The sequence below is a fragment of the Harpia harpyja genome, chromosome 11, assembly GCF_026419915.1.
Source record: "Harpia harpyja isolate bHarHar1 chromosome 11, bHarHar1 primary haplotype, whole genome shotgun sequence".
Taxonomy (NCBI): domain Eukaryota; kingdom Metazoa; phylum Chordata; class Aves; order Accipitriformes; family Accipitridae; genus Harpia; species Harpia harpyja.
Genome location: NC_068950.1, coordinates 3,306,253 through 3,324,444, shown reverse-complemented (window position 1 = coordinate 3,324,444; position 18,192 = coordinate 3,306,253). Strand labels below are relative to the sequence as shown.

The following is an 18,192-nucleotide window of genomic DNA, read 5'->3' as shown; positions in this document are numbered from 1 at the left end:
TCTGTTAAAAACCATAACTCTTTCTTCATATCTCTCATAAATTATCTTAGGCTACTTTAATCCAGGCTGTGCAACCAAAGCCTTGCTTTGCAGGGCAGTGCGTAGGAGTGGTGAGAACCAACCAGCTGTTTACTTACGATGGCGAGAAAGGAATTGGGCTGATTGAGGTTGCCTCCCAGACCTCATTCAAGTGGGTTCTACAAGAAATCTGTATGTTTATTTGCTGTGGAAGAGGTGAGTACCTTCTTGGGGAGGTCTGGATGATATGTTCAGACCATGAGAAGCCACCTCAATGGACAGAGATAAGCTGAGAAAGGAATCTGTCTCATGGGTCAGGGAGGATAGTTACTGAAGTATTTCGTATGTGTCTTTCATTTCTGTCTTTGGAATTTTGGGTCATACCTCTTACAAAACAGGTGCTGTGGGGACTGTTGGGATTAGAGTTAAAATAAATGTCTATGGCTCAACAACTGAAGATGGCTGCTTTGTACAACCTAATGAGCATCTGCTTGGTCATACAGCTCCTTGATTAATGTGTGTCTCTGTCACTGCAGAGAAGTCCTGCTGCCAACACTTTCTTGTACTGTTTCTTTCCATAAGCAGAGTAGAACAGGCTGCAGCAATGTCAGTTGTCTACACAGAGTTGTGTCACTGGGGATGCAGGTTAAAAAATTGTTCAGCACTAAGTGAAATACTTGAGCAGTCATCCAGTGATGAGGGAGAGGAAAGGGGTTAATGGAAGACAGCATTTTTCCTGCTTCCAGTCTCATTAAATGATTTATCTATGCCTGTAGATTGCAGTGCATTTATTTCTTAAATTCTGTCGTCTTGTACCAAGAAGAATAAGCACTGTTATATATCTTTAGCCATAACGATTGCTGCTGCAAAGAAATCCATATTGCCCCTTTTGGGTTATACTTGCCTCATATCAAAGATGATCATCTTTTCTGATGTGCTGTTTCTCAGGCGTATGCATCTGGTCTACATTGTAGTCACACTGTTGTTTTTAACTGGAAAATCAGTCTGACAGGCTGAAGAGGTAGCATGGAAGGTGTGGGCACTTTCCATCAAACATACCAGGAATTGGAGCTGTTGTGTAACTTCATGTTAAGCTTCTCAGGCAGGGAGCTGCCAGATTGAGTCTTTTGCTTGCTTGCTTGTTTCTCAAATTATAAAATGTCCCTCTCCCATTAGTAGTTTAATTACAACCTTTTCATAGTCTGTCTTCAGTTTTTTCAAAAGTTTGAATGTATTTCATTTTGCAGCCCTGTATTAAACCTCTTGTGGTAGGAGTTTTTACTGTATCAATTATACATATTATGTATAATTACCTTATACATTCATATGCTGAGATCTAAAATAGAGCATATTGTCAAACGATGCTAACAGAAGACTGATTTTTATAATGACAGAAGCAACAAAACTGAATGCCAAGCCTCATACTTTATGGTTATTATGGCATTTTATTGAGGAACGTATGCATCTCAGCCCTTGCAATTTCAAGAGCGTATTTTTAAACACTGCGATACTCTACCATCACTTTGTTTCATCTCTATAAAAATGTGGAATACCTACCTTGAGGGCTTCCAGTGGTAGGGAAGTGCCGAAGGAAACTTTAAATCTCAATAATGTGAATTAGATGGATACACTTTGGAGGTGTAATGTCTGTATCTTGTTTTGTCAACACTTTTACACCTGACTGGGTAATAAGGTTATTTTTCTCAGATACTTTGTGACTGATCTTGCTGTATAGCAACAATATTTAATATACCTTCTGTAAGTACTAATGGGATGTTACACTGTATTTTTTTCTCTCGGAAACTGCAGGTGTTAAACCAGAGTGACACTGAGGATGGTAATTGATTTTTATAAAATGTCCCTGTTTCCTTATCATGATGGATGTTTAATCCCCTTCAATTAAAATAGGGAGCCAGCTTTAGCTTTTAAGTTCTATGGTCTCCTCTCCAAAACGTTCCCTTGCTGAAAGTGGATCATGCCTAATCTGTTTGACTTTGATATCACAAAGTACAATTTATGCCAGAACAGCAGTTTATGTGGAATTAAGGACAAATTACCAAAGGAACTTTAAAATAATATGATTAATTGAAAGCACTGGTCACAGATACAATTACATTTTAAAAAACACTTCTGGAATTCTGTCCTGTAAAAGTCTTAAGACTGCTTATTTGAAAGTCCATAGAGTTATCTGAAAACTTTATTGGTTAAAGTATTTTTGAATTTCTGCTTTCCTTCCTCCAGGTGTCTAGCGAGCTTCCCTGTATAGGGTAAGTCTGTCTGTAGGAATTGAGGAAAACAAGTCCATGGGAGGACTTACTTGTAACATCTACCATTTAATAAATTTGTAGTATCTGCAACTGATGCCACCATCAATAGGGAAGCCTTACACTTTCTAACAGTGCTATGATGGGGAGATTTAAAGCTAGACGTGATTGTTCCCCTGGGAGAGGCTTGTAAAAGGAGCCCTCTTTATTCTTGGCTAAAAGCATATACTAAAGCAGCTGCAGATATGCAAGTGCTGAGGCTCTCCCTGCTGATTTTATTTTTCATTGTTGTCTTAGGGAACATTGCAGCTGTCTGAGTCAGAACCCTTGTCCAATCCTCCCCCCAGGATAGAAAATGTTAATCCCTGGAAAACTATCTTGGAGAAAGAAAATGACCTAATACAGTCATGGAGCTGAACTCTTCCAGCTTCTCTCCTTCGTTTTCAGTGCAGGATGCTGGGTCCTTATCCCCATTTCCCCCATGTGGTATGCTGCACTATCCCTCTGCTTTAACACACTCTCACATATGTTGCCGTTTGTTGCGAGCTTGATGTAATCTCATTTAAAGCAGCTGGGTTTAATGTTTGATACTGAATTGTATGGCAGCAGGGGGGAAGGGCCCTTGTCCCTTGCATCATTTATTGCCTTCTAACTATTACATTCCCTTAGGGGGCCATTGCACAAGGCAGTTGAATTGCTGAATTGATCAGATGTGATTATAAGTCTTGATTATTGGGATCTCAGTAACCCTTGCACCCTGGAGATCCCGTGAGTTTCTTAAAGCTAGATTAGCTGGAATCACATATGCGTTTTGCCCTTGAGGGAACTGATGACTCTGAACTTGTTACATTATGACTTTTCATTTTGCTCCAAACAGAAAATCTGCTCCCCCCCTGAGTTTTACTTTTCCTATTTCTTGGTGTTAGGGAATTCAGAAGAAGATTCTACAGCCTTTCCTCCCTCGATCCCCAAGGTCTGCATCAGTCTTCCATGCAAAATGTGTGGGGTTGCCTTGCTCTTAAATGTGTGCACACATTTGTGGTTTGTGTGTTCCACTCCTGACAGTAGAGATTTATAGGCTTGTTGGGGTGGAGTGGGGGAGAAAGGAGGGGCAGGGGAAGGCCATTTGGCTGTGATGGGTTCCTTGCAGCTCACAAATTTCCCTTCTGCTTCTGCTATCCCATGTAATCTGTTTTACAGCTCTGCAGTTTTGGATGGAGAAAGAGTAGAATTTATGGTGATGGTTGATTTATAGATTAGCTGCAACACCATTTGCTCTCAGGCAGATTTGGCAAAGCAAGACCCTTTTCTGTTGATAAAAGGGATAGAGAAAGGAACAGTGATATTCATTAAAAGAAATAAAAGGAAAGTGAGATAAAGTATGGCCAGGCAGAACAGCTTTTCACTCTCCTACCTCTTCCAAAACTGTTAGGTGAAAGCTGCTTTGGAAAGGCTTTCTGCATTGAGAATCTGTGTGCATGTTGATTTTGCTCTGAGATTTGTGAAAGGAGTGATATATTGAGATGCAGAGTTGCATCCCCCTGTAATTCATTGATAAATGAGAGCAGTGCAGCAGTGAGTTATTAATACAGCCTTTCAAGCTTCATATACCGCAGTCATTAGTTAATCAATACAAACCACAGTATACTAGTAATATTCGAACAAGCCTTCCTCCAGGCTTCCCTCAGGTCGGAGGGGTTCTGTTTGTCCTGGAGGTGGTGCTGTGGGTGAAGGATGATGTAAGTCTCATTAGAAAGGGAAGGATGCTAGCTGATAGTCTGCTTTGAAAATCCGAGGGATCGACATATTGTACAGAGACTAAATCTTGGGTGACTGGAGTGGTTTTAATGTGGTTAAGTCATCAAACCAAACTACATGGAGAGTTATGAGCTCTAACTTGTGTTATGTGGATTATCTTCTCAATCAGGTGCCTGCAGCTGGAATAGTGGAGAGATTTTTCTTTTTAATAGACTTAGATTTTTGTTGTGTTTTATTATGCTGTAGTAGACAGATTATTAAAAGGTAATTTTTCCGATGCACAGGAGGCACGGTATTCTGGGGAGGTAGGACTTGCGCGTTGCGTTTCTTCATTCACCCTCATTTAACTTTGAGAGAAAATGCTATGAAGATCAAGCCAGACTCTTGGACTGATGGGATCAACTATGGAACTTGTCTGAGGAGGGACTGTTGCTCTGTAAGAGAATGGATGAAATGACCTGAGCCAGCCAGCTGGCTGCTTGTACCCATTCGGTCTCCCTCCTCCTTTTACTCAGCTCTGTTCTGTATATGTACTTCCCCCACAAAGTCCTTTGCTCTTTCTGTTGCTTATTCTTGTCTAAATCCACTGCAAAAGGCATGGTATTAGTATGTACTTTGCTGCCATTTTTTAGTTTTCTGTCTGTGCATTTTATGTCCATCTTTACTGGGCCTGTTTAGTTTGTTGAAATTATAAACTCTTAGAGATTGGGGCTCATCTGTGAGTTGTTGTACCTAACCTAGTAAAGTGAAGATCCTTCCCATCTATGCTTTGTCTTTGTACCTTTCCGTAACGATCTTGGAAGGTGGTAATGCTGATCTGAGATCACATCCTCATTTTTACAGCAGTGTCTTCAAGTGGGCTTCTACTCCACTGACACAGTGTTTAATGCATGTACTGCTGTTTCCGCCAGCACTAATAATTCATCACAGCTCAGTAGTCCCAGTCTGGATTGAGAGAAGCATGTCTTTGATCCAAGAAGGCTCTTGCTGCAACTCATTCTTGCGTTTTGAAAGTGTCTGCTCAAAGCTCAGGCCTGATTTGAAATGAAGATCTATGGAAGTCTGACAGGATCACAGATTGGTTTTAATAACTGAGGCTTTTGAACAGTGCACTCCGCCACTGAGACAAGATGGGAGGGAGATGTGCTTCCATGCTTCATGTAACTCTTTCAGCCTGATCTGACTTGGGCCCTGTGGGAGAATGAGCTTGCAAATTCTGGCTTGGCATGGCGCTGAAAGCAGGGGTTGGAAAGACCAGAAGGAACCAACAGTGGTACTGCAGAGCTTTGTCTTTATTCCCATTTTGTTAACACATTGGCAGAAATCAGCGGGGATTTTTTTCTTTACTCAGCAGAGAAAATTGACGTTGGGTGATGCCAAGTGCAGTACAAGTGTAGTTTAAAATAACAGAAGCCTATAGTAATCACAGTACTTTAAATAGCACTCTGCGTCCTCTGAGTGCTGTGCAATTGTTAACTAGTTAATGTTCAAAGTAATGTATATGCAGGGTTTCTATCCACTTCATTTCTAACTGGCCAATCAACATGACAAAGGGGATCAAGTAGAAGAAATAAAGGAAACTTTACAAACTGTGTCACTGATCTTTATCAAATCTTAGCTATAACACTTCTAGCTTTGATGCTGACAAGAACATAGGCAGTAGCTTCAAAGTAGTAGCTGTAGTTTGAAACAATGCAGCTTGATGGATGATGACCATTAAACCTTTGGAATTATTTTTTTTTCCTCAAAAAAGAAAAGAGCGTGTGTGTAGAGGCATTGCACCTCTAGCACAAGGGGTTTCCTAATCCAAAAATACCTTTCATTACTAGTGACCAGATTTCTTTTGTTCTGCTGTAGAAAATTACCCATATTTTTTTCCAAAAGCAGCGAGCAGGAGTGTACGTGTGCCTGTGCCCAGTAAAGGAGGCAGCTCTCACAGTCCAGTTGGTACAAGACAGGAACATCTGTGATCTCCCCTGGTTACCTTTTTTCTCCTTGTTTCTGCAAGTTGCAATGAGGTTTGTGGGTTTTTTTGTTTGTGGTTTTTTTTTTTCAGAATGTAAGGTCTTTGAAGCATAATCTTTGCTTTTCTTTATCCACTACAGAAAGCAACCAGTAATTAATAATCTGATTGCCAGTTTTGGGAAATAAATCTGATGTGAACAGGTTCTTTAAAACAAATAGTGGAGAATGGCAAGGGGATGAATATTGTAGTCATTCATCTCTGTTGAATTGTAGGCTAATTATCTTCTTGGCCAAACTGAATGAATAAATGATTTCATAATGTTTTTCCCAAAACACCTTTTCTTAGTTAAATACCCCCTTCATGCTGCTCATTCACTGCATGCAGAAGCAGACTATGGGTTTATTTTGTACGTGAGGAGGGAGAGTCGCTCCAATGTGATTTGTAATTTTGTGCTTGGTGCCTGGCATTTGTTGCTATGAAGCTAACTGGACTGGTACATTGATAGTCTTTCCAAGAGCAGATGGTTGTTCATATTAAACTCTCTGTTTTAAAATAGTATTTAAAAATTGCATTTGAGTTCTGGAAAAATCTTTTTGTATTCATTGAGTTTTGGGTTAGTGAAACACTGTGAAATTGCTCAGTTGTTTTGTGCAGATCTTGTAGTTGTGAGTTCAGGTGTACCTCTTAAATTAATGTTGCTTTAAAATCAAAGTTTTAAAAAGCTGCTGTTGAATGTCACTTCCTGAAACTAATGCCTCTTTAATACTATTTCTAGCTCATGACAACTTTAAGGGTTAAAGAGTCTTTTAGCAGTATGCGATTGGCCATTAGGTTTGACTCTAATCTTTCAATGGTCAATCCATACGGATTTGATCCCAGCTGCAAAGTGACCTGAGATATTCTGCCCATTGTCACTGGAAGACAAATGGAGAGTTTGTAGTTGCACAAACTTAGTTTCTTAAGGGAAGGAGGAAGTTTCTCATCTTGCTTAAATTGCTTGCCATTTCTTCATATTGTGCTTGGGGGGGTTAATGGGGTTGATAATGAGGCAGCTATGAGCATGGAAAAGAGATCTTCCTGAATGAAATAGGCCCTGTGGTGTAAGTGCTGAGAATGGTTACTGTTACCCAGGCCCTTTCTGAGCAGGTTTTGTCCTGATTTTCTTCCTGTGCTGGTTCCCAAAGGATTGTGTTTGAGCAGCTGTCTGCAGAGCTCATTTTTCTCCGAGCTTTAGAAGACAGGTTGATTTGGTGTGTTTGTGTGGTTGTAATCTTGTTCTGTCATTACCTATTTACTCCTTATTATGGCTTTTTGAGCAGATACTCCCCAGCCTCTGTGTTTATCTTTCTCCCTATGTGTATTTCAATAAAAATGTCATTATTTGAAATCATTGACACTGCTGGTTAAAGATACTGAATTCCATCATCTATTGTCCTGTAAAATGATCCATTAAAGATAAAACTGCAGACACTCGATAAAGGTTCTTTCCTAGGAACAAGGAGCGCTCTCATCCATGTGTGATCTTATCTCCAGAGCATGTGTTTGCATTCTTGATGTAAAGGAGCCACAACAGAAGGGGATGGAGAGGGAGGCCAGAGATTTTCCTTTCCAAATGGTGATCTTGAGAAAGGAAACTGGATACTTACAGCAAATTCACTGTGGGGTAACCTCAGATGGTGATGAGGAGAGGAAGAAAAGGAGCTGATTTCTGTCTTTTAACAAACTGGGAGGGAGAGAGGGATGAAGGTAGGCTAAACATGGGGGAAACTAAAGGTGAGGAAAAGAGAGGTGACCATGAAAGGGAGGGAGATGATAGTGCTATCGATGAAGGAGCAATCCATTCTTCTTGTTGAAATACCTTTTTTTTTTTTTTTTTTTTCTTTTTTCCATTCAAGCTGCAAAACAGCTTAAAATAGTGTGGAAAAAGCTACTTCTGTTGCTCTGGCTTTACTTTGACACTGCTAGGAGACACAGTATTATAAGTGTTTTACCTTGCAGAAAAATTAGGCCTTAGAAGCAGGATATGAACTTTGCAAATGAGGGACTACCCTGTATGTAGTGGTGGTTCTTAATGTCTTCTGTTGGGTGATAAATATTCTTGATTGACTAAGGGGTTTTCTTTGGAAGCATTGCTGCTGTCATGGGGGCTAAAGATGTTGAAGGTCAGCATTCAGATTATGCATTTATGGACACACTTTGTCTTGGAGGGATTGAAATAATAGCTTTTTATTCTGCCTGTCATGACTGAGAGTAGGTTGGCATTTGAATCTTCAAAGGGTCAGTATTCTTGGCACAACTAAATCTGCTTTGAAGACAGATAACTAACCCTCAGCTTGACACATGGTCTTAGGCATTTTAAATGTGCTGTTCTCTTTTTGTTTCTGTTCCTTATTTCAGTAATTATAGCATGTTAAACTGTGTGGGGCCTGTTTGGCCAGACCTTGTGCAGACACTGTGAAATTAACTTTCTTACCTTCTCGCATGAATCGGAGTGAAGTGACATTTCCGAAGCCTTGTGGTTGAACCTCCTGCCCATGGTACCGAGTCCCTAGTAGAGAGTGGGTGCATGAGATTTAGTAATCTTATCACTGCTTAATTGCTCTGTGTTGGTGCAAGGAGAGGCTGACGTGTAATGAGGTGGGGAGACAAGGTGGTGTAACTATCAAAAACTCTGTGTGTGTGACAACTGTAGCAAGAAAAGGTCTTGGAAGCTTTGGGAGGAGGTTGAACTAAGGGACAGGATGGTCTGGTCCTCTGCCAAAGCTAGTGATAGCTTCAGGTTGAGAACAGTTTCTCTTGAACAGAGAGAAACCAGTGGAGAGGGTGTGAGCAGGCTGAGGATTGCCTTTGTTATGGATGAAGTTTTTAATAGCTCTCAGTGGCCAAGAAGATGACAAAATTGGTTTGCACCCCCTTTGAAGAAGCAGTGGTGAGGACAGAATCTGTGCTAGACTAGAAAGTCCCTGAAGAGCACCTGATGCTGGAAGCTGTCACTGCTGTAGTGAATTCCCTGTTATGTCATCCCTTAATGGCTTCTAAACTGGTCCTTTTATCCTAGGATGGTCTGTCTGCCTTTTTTTACTGACATAGTCATTTAATTCTTAACTCACAAGACATTTGCTTATTTATTTTCATTGTTCCTGATAATAATTCTAAGCCATTAGAGGGGAAAATTGTATTCAAAAATGCTGTTTCACACTTTATTTGTTTGATGATTTAGAGCGATAGAAAATAGCACATTTGCTGGCTTTTATAGTCTGATAATTATCCGCATCCATCAAGCCATTCCAGGGGAATAAACAAAACACCAAGAAAATTACACTATTAATGACATCCTTTATGGCAAATAGGAAGGATCTTTCTTTTGTGTTAAGGACAAAAAGGGGACCGTCCAGTTAAACTTATGTTAACGAAAGCAAACTACCATTGTAGCAAAACCATTGTCTAACACATTTGTAGCTTTGGGGCAAATACCTTCTGGACCCCTGATCCTGATGTCTGGTAGTTACAATCAGACTCAGTTTTGCAGTATACTTGGGAACCCAGAGAATTGCATGGAAGTAGACATCAGAAATGCTGGAATTAGGTTTTGTGAAACAAGTCTGTAAGCTGAAAGTCTTTTACGTAGAACAGCAAGCTCCATATTTGTAGAGGTGATACTTAATCCATTTCAGGGACCTTCTCGTTTTGGTAGAAAGAGTAGAAAAAGGTAATTTAAAAGGATCAGTATATTACTTTCAGATTGTTGACTTCAGGCTAAGATGACATTTGAGTCACATAGCTATAACTATTTTTTATCTTGCGATTTTTTTCTTTTCCCCTGTTCCGTAAATCTTGTATTCCCTGGCAAAGCAGCAAGACATTATTCATGCTGTAATCTGACAAATTGCTGAGTGGCAGGTTTTCAGGTTAAGCTTGGCCCTTTGTCTTGGTCAACCACTGCAAGGCTGACCCTTGGAAGTACGTACTTAAGGCATTAGTCTCTTGGTTTTTTTGCAAGCCCGGTTTCTTGGAAGTTTGATATATCTTAAAACAGTTGCTGGCTTAGCACTATTTATGTAGACTTTGCTTTTATTGGGGAACCAGGTTGAACCAGAAGAGACAGATTCTGCACTTGAAGCAGTGGCTCAAGGTCAACATTTTCAGTACTGTTGTGTTTTATGTTGGCTGTTGCAGATGTTTTCTCTGAAGCAGAAGTAGTCTATAAGAAGATGGTTCTTAAGAAGGGCTGTTAAAATATTTATGCTGCCACTACCACTTCTCTTTGGTTTAGGTTGTTTGGGGCAATGGAAAATCCTTGCTCTGTCTTTGCTGTGGTTAAAAGGAAGTGTTTGCTCGAGGCTGGATCAAAGTTAGTCCTGCTCTACACCTAATTCAGTCTTGCTCAGGCAGAGGGATGTCACGAAAGTGCTTCTGTCAACAAGGGAGAAGCACTGGGCAGTTCTCGGTCTGATAGTCTCGACACAGCCCAATTTGTGGATACTGTAGTCTATTTTGGCCAATTGATATAAAAGAGTATTTTGAGGAGTGTTTCTTCTCCTTCCTTTTCTCTGTGGAATGCATTTGTGCTATGATCTGAATGGGACAGGGAAGGGAAGTAGTTTTACATGTGGTTTGTGTTTTTTCTGATAGGGTGGGGATTTTTTAGTATTTTTCTAGAGGAAACCTGCTACATTTAGTATTTGGGCTGGGGTGCTAAAGGAAAATATCCATACTATGTATTCAGTCATGCATACAGAAAAGGAAATTGTCGGATATGCTTTACCATGCATAATCTTGTCAGTTGTCTCTGGAATTAAAGATGTTTTGCTGTTGATCTGAGCCCCAGCCTGTGGGTGCAAGAGGGATGGTAACAAATCATACTCAACGACAGCATTTTGTCAGTTCCCTCTGTCAAGGATTTTTGTCCCCAACAAGTGCCTGGCCATTTTTCATAGTGAAAGTGGGAGGATAGTACCATAAGGTCGTACACAAAAGCCAGCCCTTCGTGGATGTTTGTATGCTCAATAACAGTACTGCTTTGATTGCAGCAATTTCTAATCTTTCCATGTCGCCTCCATTGTTATTCTACCTTGTAATCAATCATTTTATGTCTAGATTGAGCTAGCTAGCTCAATCTGTGCAATAGTTGCAGAAGCCTCCTGTTTCTCTTACTGGTTTTAAATAGCAGCCCAAATTCTTTCTTTATTGCCTATCTTTATGTAAATAAGTCAGACTTGTGAATGTAACTTAAAGCAGAATTTGACCTACTTTTAATTCTCTTCTGCAGTTAACGTTTTGAATTCCTGAGAATAAATGTATAAGGATGTACAGTCTCTGCTTCCTAAAAGACTGGCCCAAACAAAAAAGTTAATTTCTAAATTGGAGTCAACTATTACCAAGAGGCTGTTCTGTGGTAGGGTATTCTGATTTGTATATTATTACATATAGTTCTTTTTTATAAGCTGGAAATTCCTTCTCTCTTGCTGGTTTCTATCCAAGCAAGTCCTTTTACTTTGTCTCTCCATGGACCATTCTCTAAAGCTCAGCTTGGCTTTTTACAGTCTGCAGTTTCAGATAACACAATAACCATGTTCCAATGTATTAAACTTTTAACATCCTCGAGATTCAATTAATCTTATCTTTACAACTCCCAATTATAGGCACTAATTAAGTGAAGGTTGCATTGTAGACTGGGGATATTACATTAATCATCGGCAGCCTTGTAGCCATAAATTAGTTCTTTCCCAATCCTTCAGCATTTTTCCCAGAAGGAATGGAATGTCTCATTTCCCTGTTTTAAGGGACATTAATCCCACAAAGGAGCTTTGGATCGGGATTAGTTTTATCACATTTATGTAAGTGATGAATGGTCTTTGTAGAATGAAAGCTACTAGCTTTGTCCCAGACAAATGAAATTGAATTGTTTGATAATTATGCAATTTAAGGCACTGTCAAACTTTGGTCAGAGGATGTTGGGAGTCCATTGCTGTATTTATTATTTTACAAGATTAGGTGCTATGTAGTGTTTTCGCTTAGATTTTATTTTTTAAGCCATCAGTTTAAATCGGATTAATGTATAAATCTTGAAGCATCTTATGTACGATTTCTGTCCTTTGTTATCCTTTCTAACCTGCCAGACTACAATAGGTAAATTTTGGTTTTGTACAAAAGCAATATGGGATATGACTTCCATCTATTTCTCCTGACACTGTAGATAAACTTTAGACTTGAAAATTGAGAAGCTGAGCAAGGGGACTGGCTGAAAGTCCTCTCAAATTAGGTGTATTTTGAGAGATCCTATCATAAGTAGAGCAATACTGTTTACCTGTTGTTGAGATCGTGCGGTTGCCTGCTACAATATCCTGTTTTCAGCTTGGTATAATGAGACATGATGGTTTTGACATCTTTATTGGAAATAACAGAAATAATGCATTTTTTTATTATTCACATTGAACAAAAGTTATAGCTGGCTATAAATGTCATTCTTACAAATGTAAATTTTCAAAATTCTCTGTTACAAAAAATGGTATGAGCACCACATTTAATTTGATGCAGTATGTAAACAATAACTTACAAAATTCCATTGACATTATTATGTGTGTCATCATGTGAAACATGTTTAAGTATATCATGGTATTTAGTTCCCTCATTATAACCTGAATGTATAAAATCTTAGTCGCCTGATTTTTGCTGTTGTGAATACTGAGGTAGTATAACTTCAAAGCAGTAAGGTAACTAACAACTTTCGGGAGGAAAAACAACCATTCGAAACTTTCCTGATTTTTGTAAATAATCGTGTGTAACTGTTTCTGCAACTATTAGAAGCTTTTTTGCAGCTTTTTTCAAGTTGTTTTTAATGTCTTCATTACATTTAAGCACATTGAAGTGTCCAGATTGCCTGGAAGAAAACAGGAATTTCTTGTTCTTAACTTTCTGAAGTGGACTGAGCAGGTATGCAGCGGTCATGAGCTGTTACACACCCAGAAGAGCTCAGTGAAAGGCTTCTGGGTGGTAGAAATGAAGGGTCTTTTCTATAACCTAGCATATTATCTTTTCTCATGGCAAAACTGTTTTAGAAGTAGGACTCTGTTGCTGTTTTCCAGTGATCACAGGAGAATATTGCAGTTAGGCTTGTGTGTGACTTTAGGCAGTTGATTGTTTTTCCAGAATTATGTTCAATACTTTGTGCTTATGGAAAAAAAAAAACCCTATTTCCATCAAATTCTTTTGCACTCTTTTTACCCCTACTCTAACAGACCATCTTTTAAAAAGTGCAGAAGTTGTTCCCTATACCCTTTAATGTTGTTCTTCTCAGAAGACCCTTCTTTTTTCATTCACCTCACCAAGAAAATTATCAGATGGTTTTAATTCTGTTATTTTGTATCAGACAATACAATGCAGCATAGATAGAAGGATTGACTGCTTCAGCCATTGTGAAGAATATTTACTTTTTTGAATAAAATGAAAAATTTTTACACAGAGTTTTCTTTGAAAAAGTTAATCTTAATTTGCTGTGGATAGGCTGATGTACACAGACCCTCCTTCACACCTTTTCAGCCCATCTGAAATTTCTTGTGTGTTAGTCTTTACCATAGCCTCATGGTTTTATTTTGCTGGTATCTTTCTTGCAGAAAACATGCCTGCTGTTCCCTATACTGATTTATATCTGTTTTTTCCAGTGCTGTATCATCACTTTGTCTTTTCGGTTTTTCCATCTACCTTGTCAAGTCCTGTGATGCTGTTTAAAAAAATTGCAGGAAAATAACACACATCATATAACGTGTCTAAGAACTTTTATTAAAATACTGGCTTTCTTCCATGTATTATGTGTTACTGATACCTTCCAGACTTATAAAATTTTGGTTAGGTTGTATTTCCAGACATTAGTTGTAAGTGTGCTATGCTGAAAGTTATTACCACACTTGTTTCTAGCCTTCTTTTTCTTCCACTGTTTTTACGTTACAGAGCAATAATTTTTTTTTTTCTTCTGTGTTAACTTTCTCCTAGGTACGCCATACCTCCAGAACACGGCAAGAGATTGGAACGCCTGGCGAAAGGTAAGCTTGCTTCCTCCTGGGTGTGTTCTCAGTGAAAACTGAAGCATCCTGCGGGAGGATTCTGCCCTTGATTTTTAAACAGATTGATAAAGAATTGACATTGAACTGGCTGTTCTAATTTAATCTTGCAAGAGCTGCTTGATGAACCTGCATTGGTATAATAGCTTCACAGTCAGAAACCGTGTCCTCTTGTCAGTGAATTTTCCTACTAGTGCAACTGTTTTCTCAAAGCCTCGGTCTTCTGAGATGCTGTGACTCTAACTAAAATTGATTGGAAAAAAAAGTCCTTGAATTTTGAGGCTTTGCGACCAAATGCTTCCATGTCTGGAAAATGGGTTTAATGAGACCCATCATGCATCTCCATGTGTAATATGAGGTTTGCAACAGAGAGGTGAGAACTGTTGCTCCAGCTGTGTGGAGTGCAGCCTGGGGCGGTCTTCCTGATACCCCCCTGACACACATTCTGGTTCTGCAGGGAAAAAGGATGGTAGAAACTATTCTTTCTTCCTACACTGTAATTGTTACATATACAGTATTAGCATTGATTACTTTCAGTCTTAAGTAGGAGAGTGCTTACAAATTCAGCAACGGCATTCACAGAAAATCACTAGCGGAGTTCTCGCTTCCCTGTATAGTGATACATGATACGCACTGTATTTGCTGGCTTTCCTTTTATTCCAGCCTCATCCTCCTTTATCTTTTCAGTGCAATAAAGGCCACCAAAAAAAAAAAAAAAAAAAGCAGGGCTAGCTTGAGCTGTGATAAACTTCTACCTCTCACCAGGCTGGCTGTAAATTTTTGGCCTGACAAAGCACCAGCCTCAGCTGCCTGTGAACATACCTCGTGTATGAGTTCTTGCCTGACCACCTGCCAAGGTCGTCCTGTAAGTGGCTGCCCACCCCCAGCACGAGCAGCGAGCGCAGAGTTTGGTGTCCTGGCCTTGGCATTTCTGCTGATTTCCAGTTGGTAATGCTGGAAGCTTCAGGGAAGATGTCTGACCGCAGAAGTATACATTTTTTAATTTGTTGATGTTGTGTTTGATTTTAGTTACTATTTCCATTCACTTGCAAATGTTCTAGGCGCTGCCCAGCTAAAAAAAGCTCCTGTCCCAGGATAATTAACTCAAAATCTATGTGTTTCATCTTCAGTGAGGCATACTTTAATGATTTAAATCTGTTGTTGAAGTTAGTGCAGCAGAAGCAGGGAGGAAAATCTGGAAGACTGTATTCTGATGCAAAATAAAAAAAGTTCTCATACCGTTTTGCCAGAAAGTAGGCAAATTCCTAGTAATGACATTTCTTGCTGACAGTCTGACATTCTATTGGCCGTTTCATACACGAATTAAAAAGGGGAGGATGTTGAAGGGAGTGACTGGTTGTGTAGGATAAATGGGGATGAATGTCCTAGGGCATGGTAGTATTGTTTTCCTGTGCACTGAGCGCCATGATCCCTAAATACAAATAATATTGAAAATTGCTGCTCAGAAATGTTGCCTTTCAAAGCTACATACAGTTCAGTTTAGTCATTTGCCAGGTTTTATAAAAGTTACTTTTTCATCTATTAAAAAGTCAATAAATCCAGATGACCTGTGTTCTGTAGAATCTAAAATACCACACCGAAGTCTGACATAAGTAATACTAAATCTCTTGCTGTTTGTAACTTATTTTTACTGATCATCGATTTTTGAGACACATTGATGGTTGGCAACGTATAAACCAGAAGCAAATTATCAATGATCTCGTCTTTGCTTTAGTTTTTGCTTGCTTAGTACCTTTTGGAAGTTAGAATGGGTAATGTTTTGAAACTGCAATGAAACAGTATCACTGCTCGGGCATTTTCCCTGTCCTATGCATCAGTGGTCTATACTATGAAGAAGTTTACTATGGAGAAATGAGTGGCAATTAATATGGAAAATGAATAGCTGAGCTGTAAATGGGCTCACTGGGAGAGCTATGGAGCCCGTGGAGAGAATGTTAATGTGTTGCCATGTTATTGGTGCTAATCACTTAAAATGTGCTTCTTTATTAGTAGTTTTAATGAGAGCCACTTAAACTGTGCATTAAAAAGAGGAACTGCAGAGAGGGACGACAGACTGGGTAGCAGACAGTCATAATTTTAATTGAAATGCTTTTAGTACAAAAATATAAGAAAACCTGGAATCCAGTAATCCTTTTCACTTTCTGAAACCCCTTCCAATATGTCTCATCAATTAGTTTTGTTTCCAGAGCTTGGGTTATTTATTTTCCTAAATGGTGATGTTTTTTAATCCCTATAAACACATGATTTGTTAGTGAATCACCCACTTGGAGTGAAACACATGGTCTAGAGGAAAATGGTGTTACATTGGTTGAGCTGACGTTTCTGGGAGCGAAGTGCTGACATCAAGGGGTTTATTCCGTTTTAACCACAATTTTAGTATTTTTAATTATTTGTGATTTGTTTTAATAGCTCAGCATGGATCTTGTAGCTATGGTAGAATGTAACACTTAATAGTGCTGAGATGCTGAGTCAGATCGTACTGTCTCTGCCAGACTGGGTAGTGACAACTGTGGCCAGTGGATGAGTGTCCCTCCTTCCACTGCCTTGTGATGGACATGTTTTGTTTCCTTTCTTTCTTGTGACTGAATATTAACATCTACATGCCTTTTTTTTTTTTTTTTTTCTTTTCCTTTTGGAGGTGGTATGTAGGGCAGATTGGCCTGGAATGTTACGAGTACTTTCCCATGAATAATATAGCAGCCCATCAGAGAAGGTATAAGAAGGACATGGCAGTGTTTGGAATAGATGATGCGTGCTTGCTACTTTTTCTTTGTCCGTATTCAGAAAAAGGGTGGCTCAGGGTTTAGGGTACTAGCCAAAACTTGAGACGGACAGGTTCTGTTTCTTAATTTGCTAGGGTTTTACTGAGATTTTGACCAAGATACTTATTCCCAGAAATGGAAGACTTAGATGCTAACTCTCAACTTGAATGGGATTTAGACTTATATGCCTCAACATGCAAGTTTTTGTCACAAAATTTACGTGGTATTTTAAACAATGAGGGATGTGCCAATTACTGGCATCTTCAGTTGTATGCCTGTTGCTTTGATCTATATAAAGTATTTAGGCAGGCTTTCATTTTGTCAGCTTGTCTCTGCTTAAATAACTGATTGGATATAATATTCCTATAGTGATACTCCTCTTTTTAATGTCTCTACAGGATTTTTTCCAGGAAGCTCTCAGGGATGTGATGCTTTCCTCCGTCACAAGATGACCCTCATTTCGCCCTCAATCTTGAAGAAGTATGGCATTCCTTTTGACCGGGTATGTACAATGGATGCATTGAATACACTGGCAAGTTGTTGAGGTGCACAAAGCACAGCACCCCTCTTTTAAGGAAACAATTCATCACAAGCCGCTGGGGAGCAATTTGCTTAATTTCAGAATGCATTATTATGCTAAATGTATCCTATCAGTTTAAACCAGGTGGCTGCCTGTAAATGAAGATTTGTGGTTTGGCTAAGACACTTTCTGTGAAGTGCTTCTCTTCATAAAAGCTTTCACTACAACTAACTTTGTCAATTAGTCTCTCCAGGTAGAGAGGGGCAAATTGTAATACAGATGCTATGGCTTATCAATAGGCAGCATAACTCATTGGTAATTCTTGAACACAGACTTTTTTCTGCTGGATCCAGTAGGAACCAAAACCTGGAGTTAGACGTGCTGGTTCTCTGTTGTGTAAGCGTTCGTTTTATGCTAAGCCAGTAAGGATCCATGAATCTCTTAAGCCCTCTTACTTGAAATGAGGGGTCATGTTTATTTGGTATGATCGTTTTAATATGCTTATTCTTAAAGTCTTCTGGCAAGAAGTAAATCTCCTCAGCCAAGCATGCTTACCACGGATTTAGTATCTGTGCAGAATCAGTCAAACAACTATTGCTGCTGTGTGTTACTGGCGCACACAGCCTGTCCTGCTAGGGTGTCCTGCCTTTGGATGTGGGAAAAGGAATTGAGTTAGAGGTACTGGGATTCTTAACTCCAGTGGGAAGTGTCAAAGAATGCTGGGTTCAAACTGATTTCATCCTTCCCCATCCCCTTTGCATCATCATCTGTAGATACTATGGCCATCTTTTTCTACGTAAGAACTCTTGAGTCCTGATATTTTTTC

General features: G+C 39.3%; 1 protein-coding gene across 4 annotated transcripts in view; it reads left to right on the top strand.

The window, feature by feature from the left end:
* KDM4B (lysine demethylase 4B) overlaps positions 1-18,192 on the top strand; it is a 94,841-nt gene that overhangs the window by 23,033 nt on the left and 53,616 nt on the right. For all 4 annotated transcript variants that reach the window (XM_052800641.1, XM_052800640.1, XM_052800639.1 and 1 more), the window contains 2 exons: positions 13,996-14,045; positions 17,245-17,348. In XM_052800641.1, coding sequence (XP_052656601.1) covers positions 13,996-14,045; positions 17,245-17,348 — 154 coding nt within the window. The remainder of the gene's footprint in view (positions 1-13,995; positions 14,046-17,244; positions 17,349-18,192) is intronic.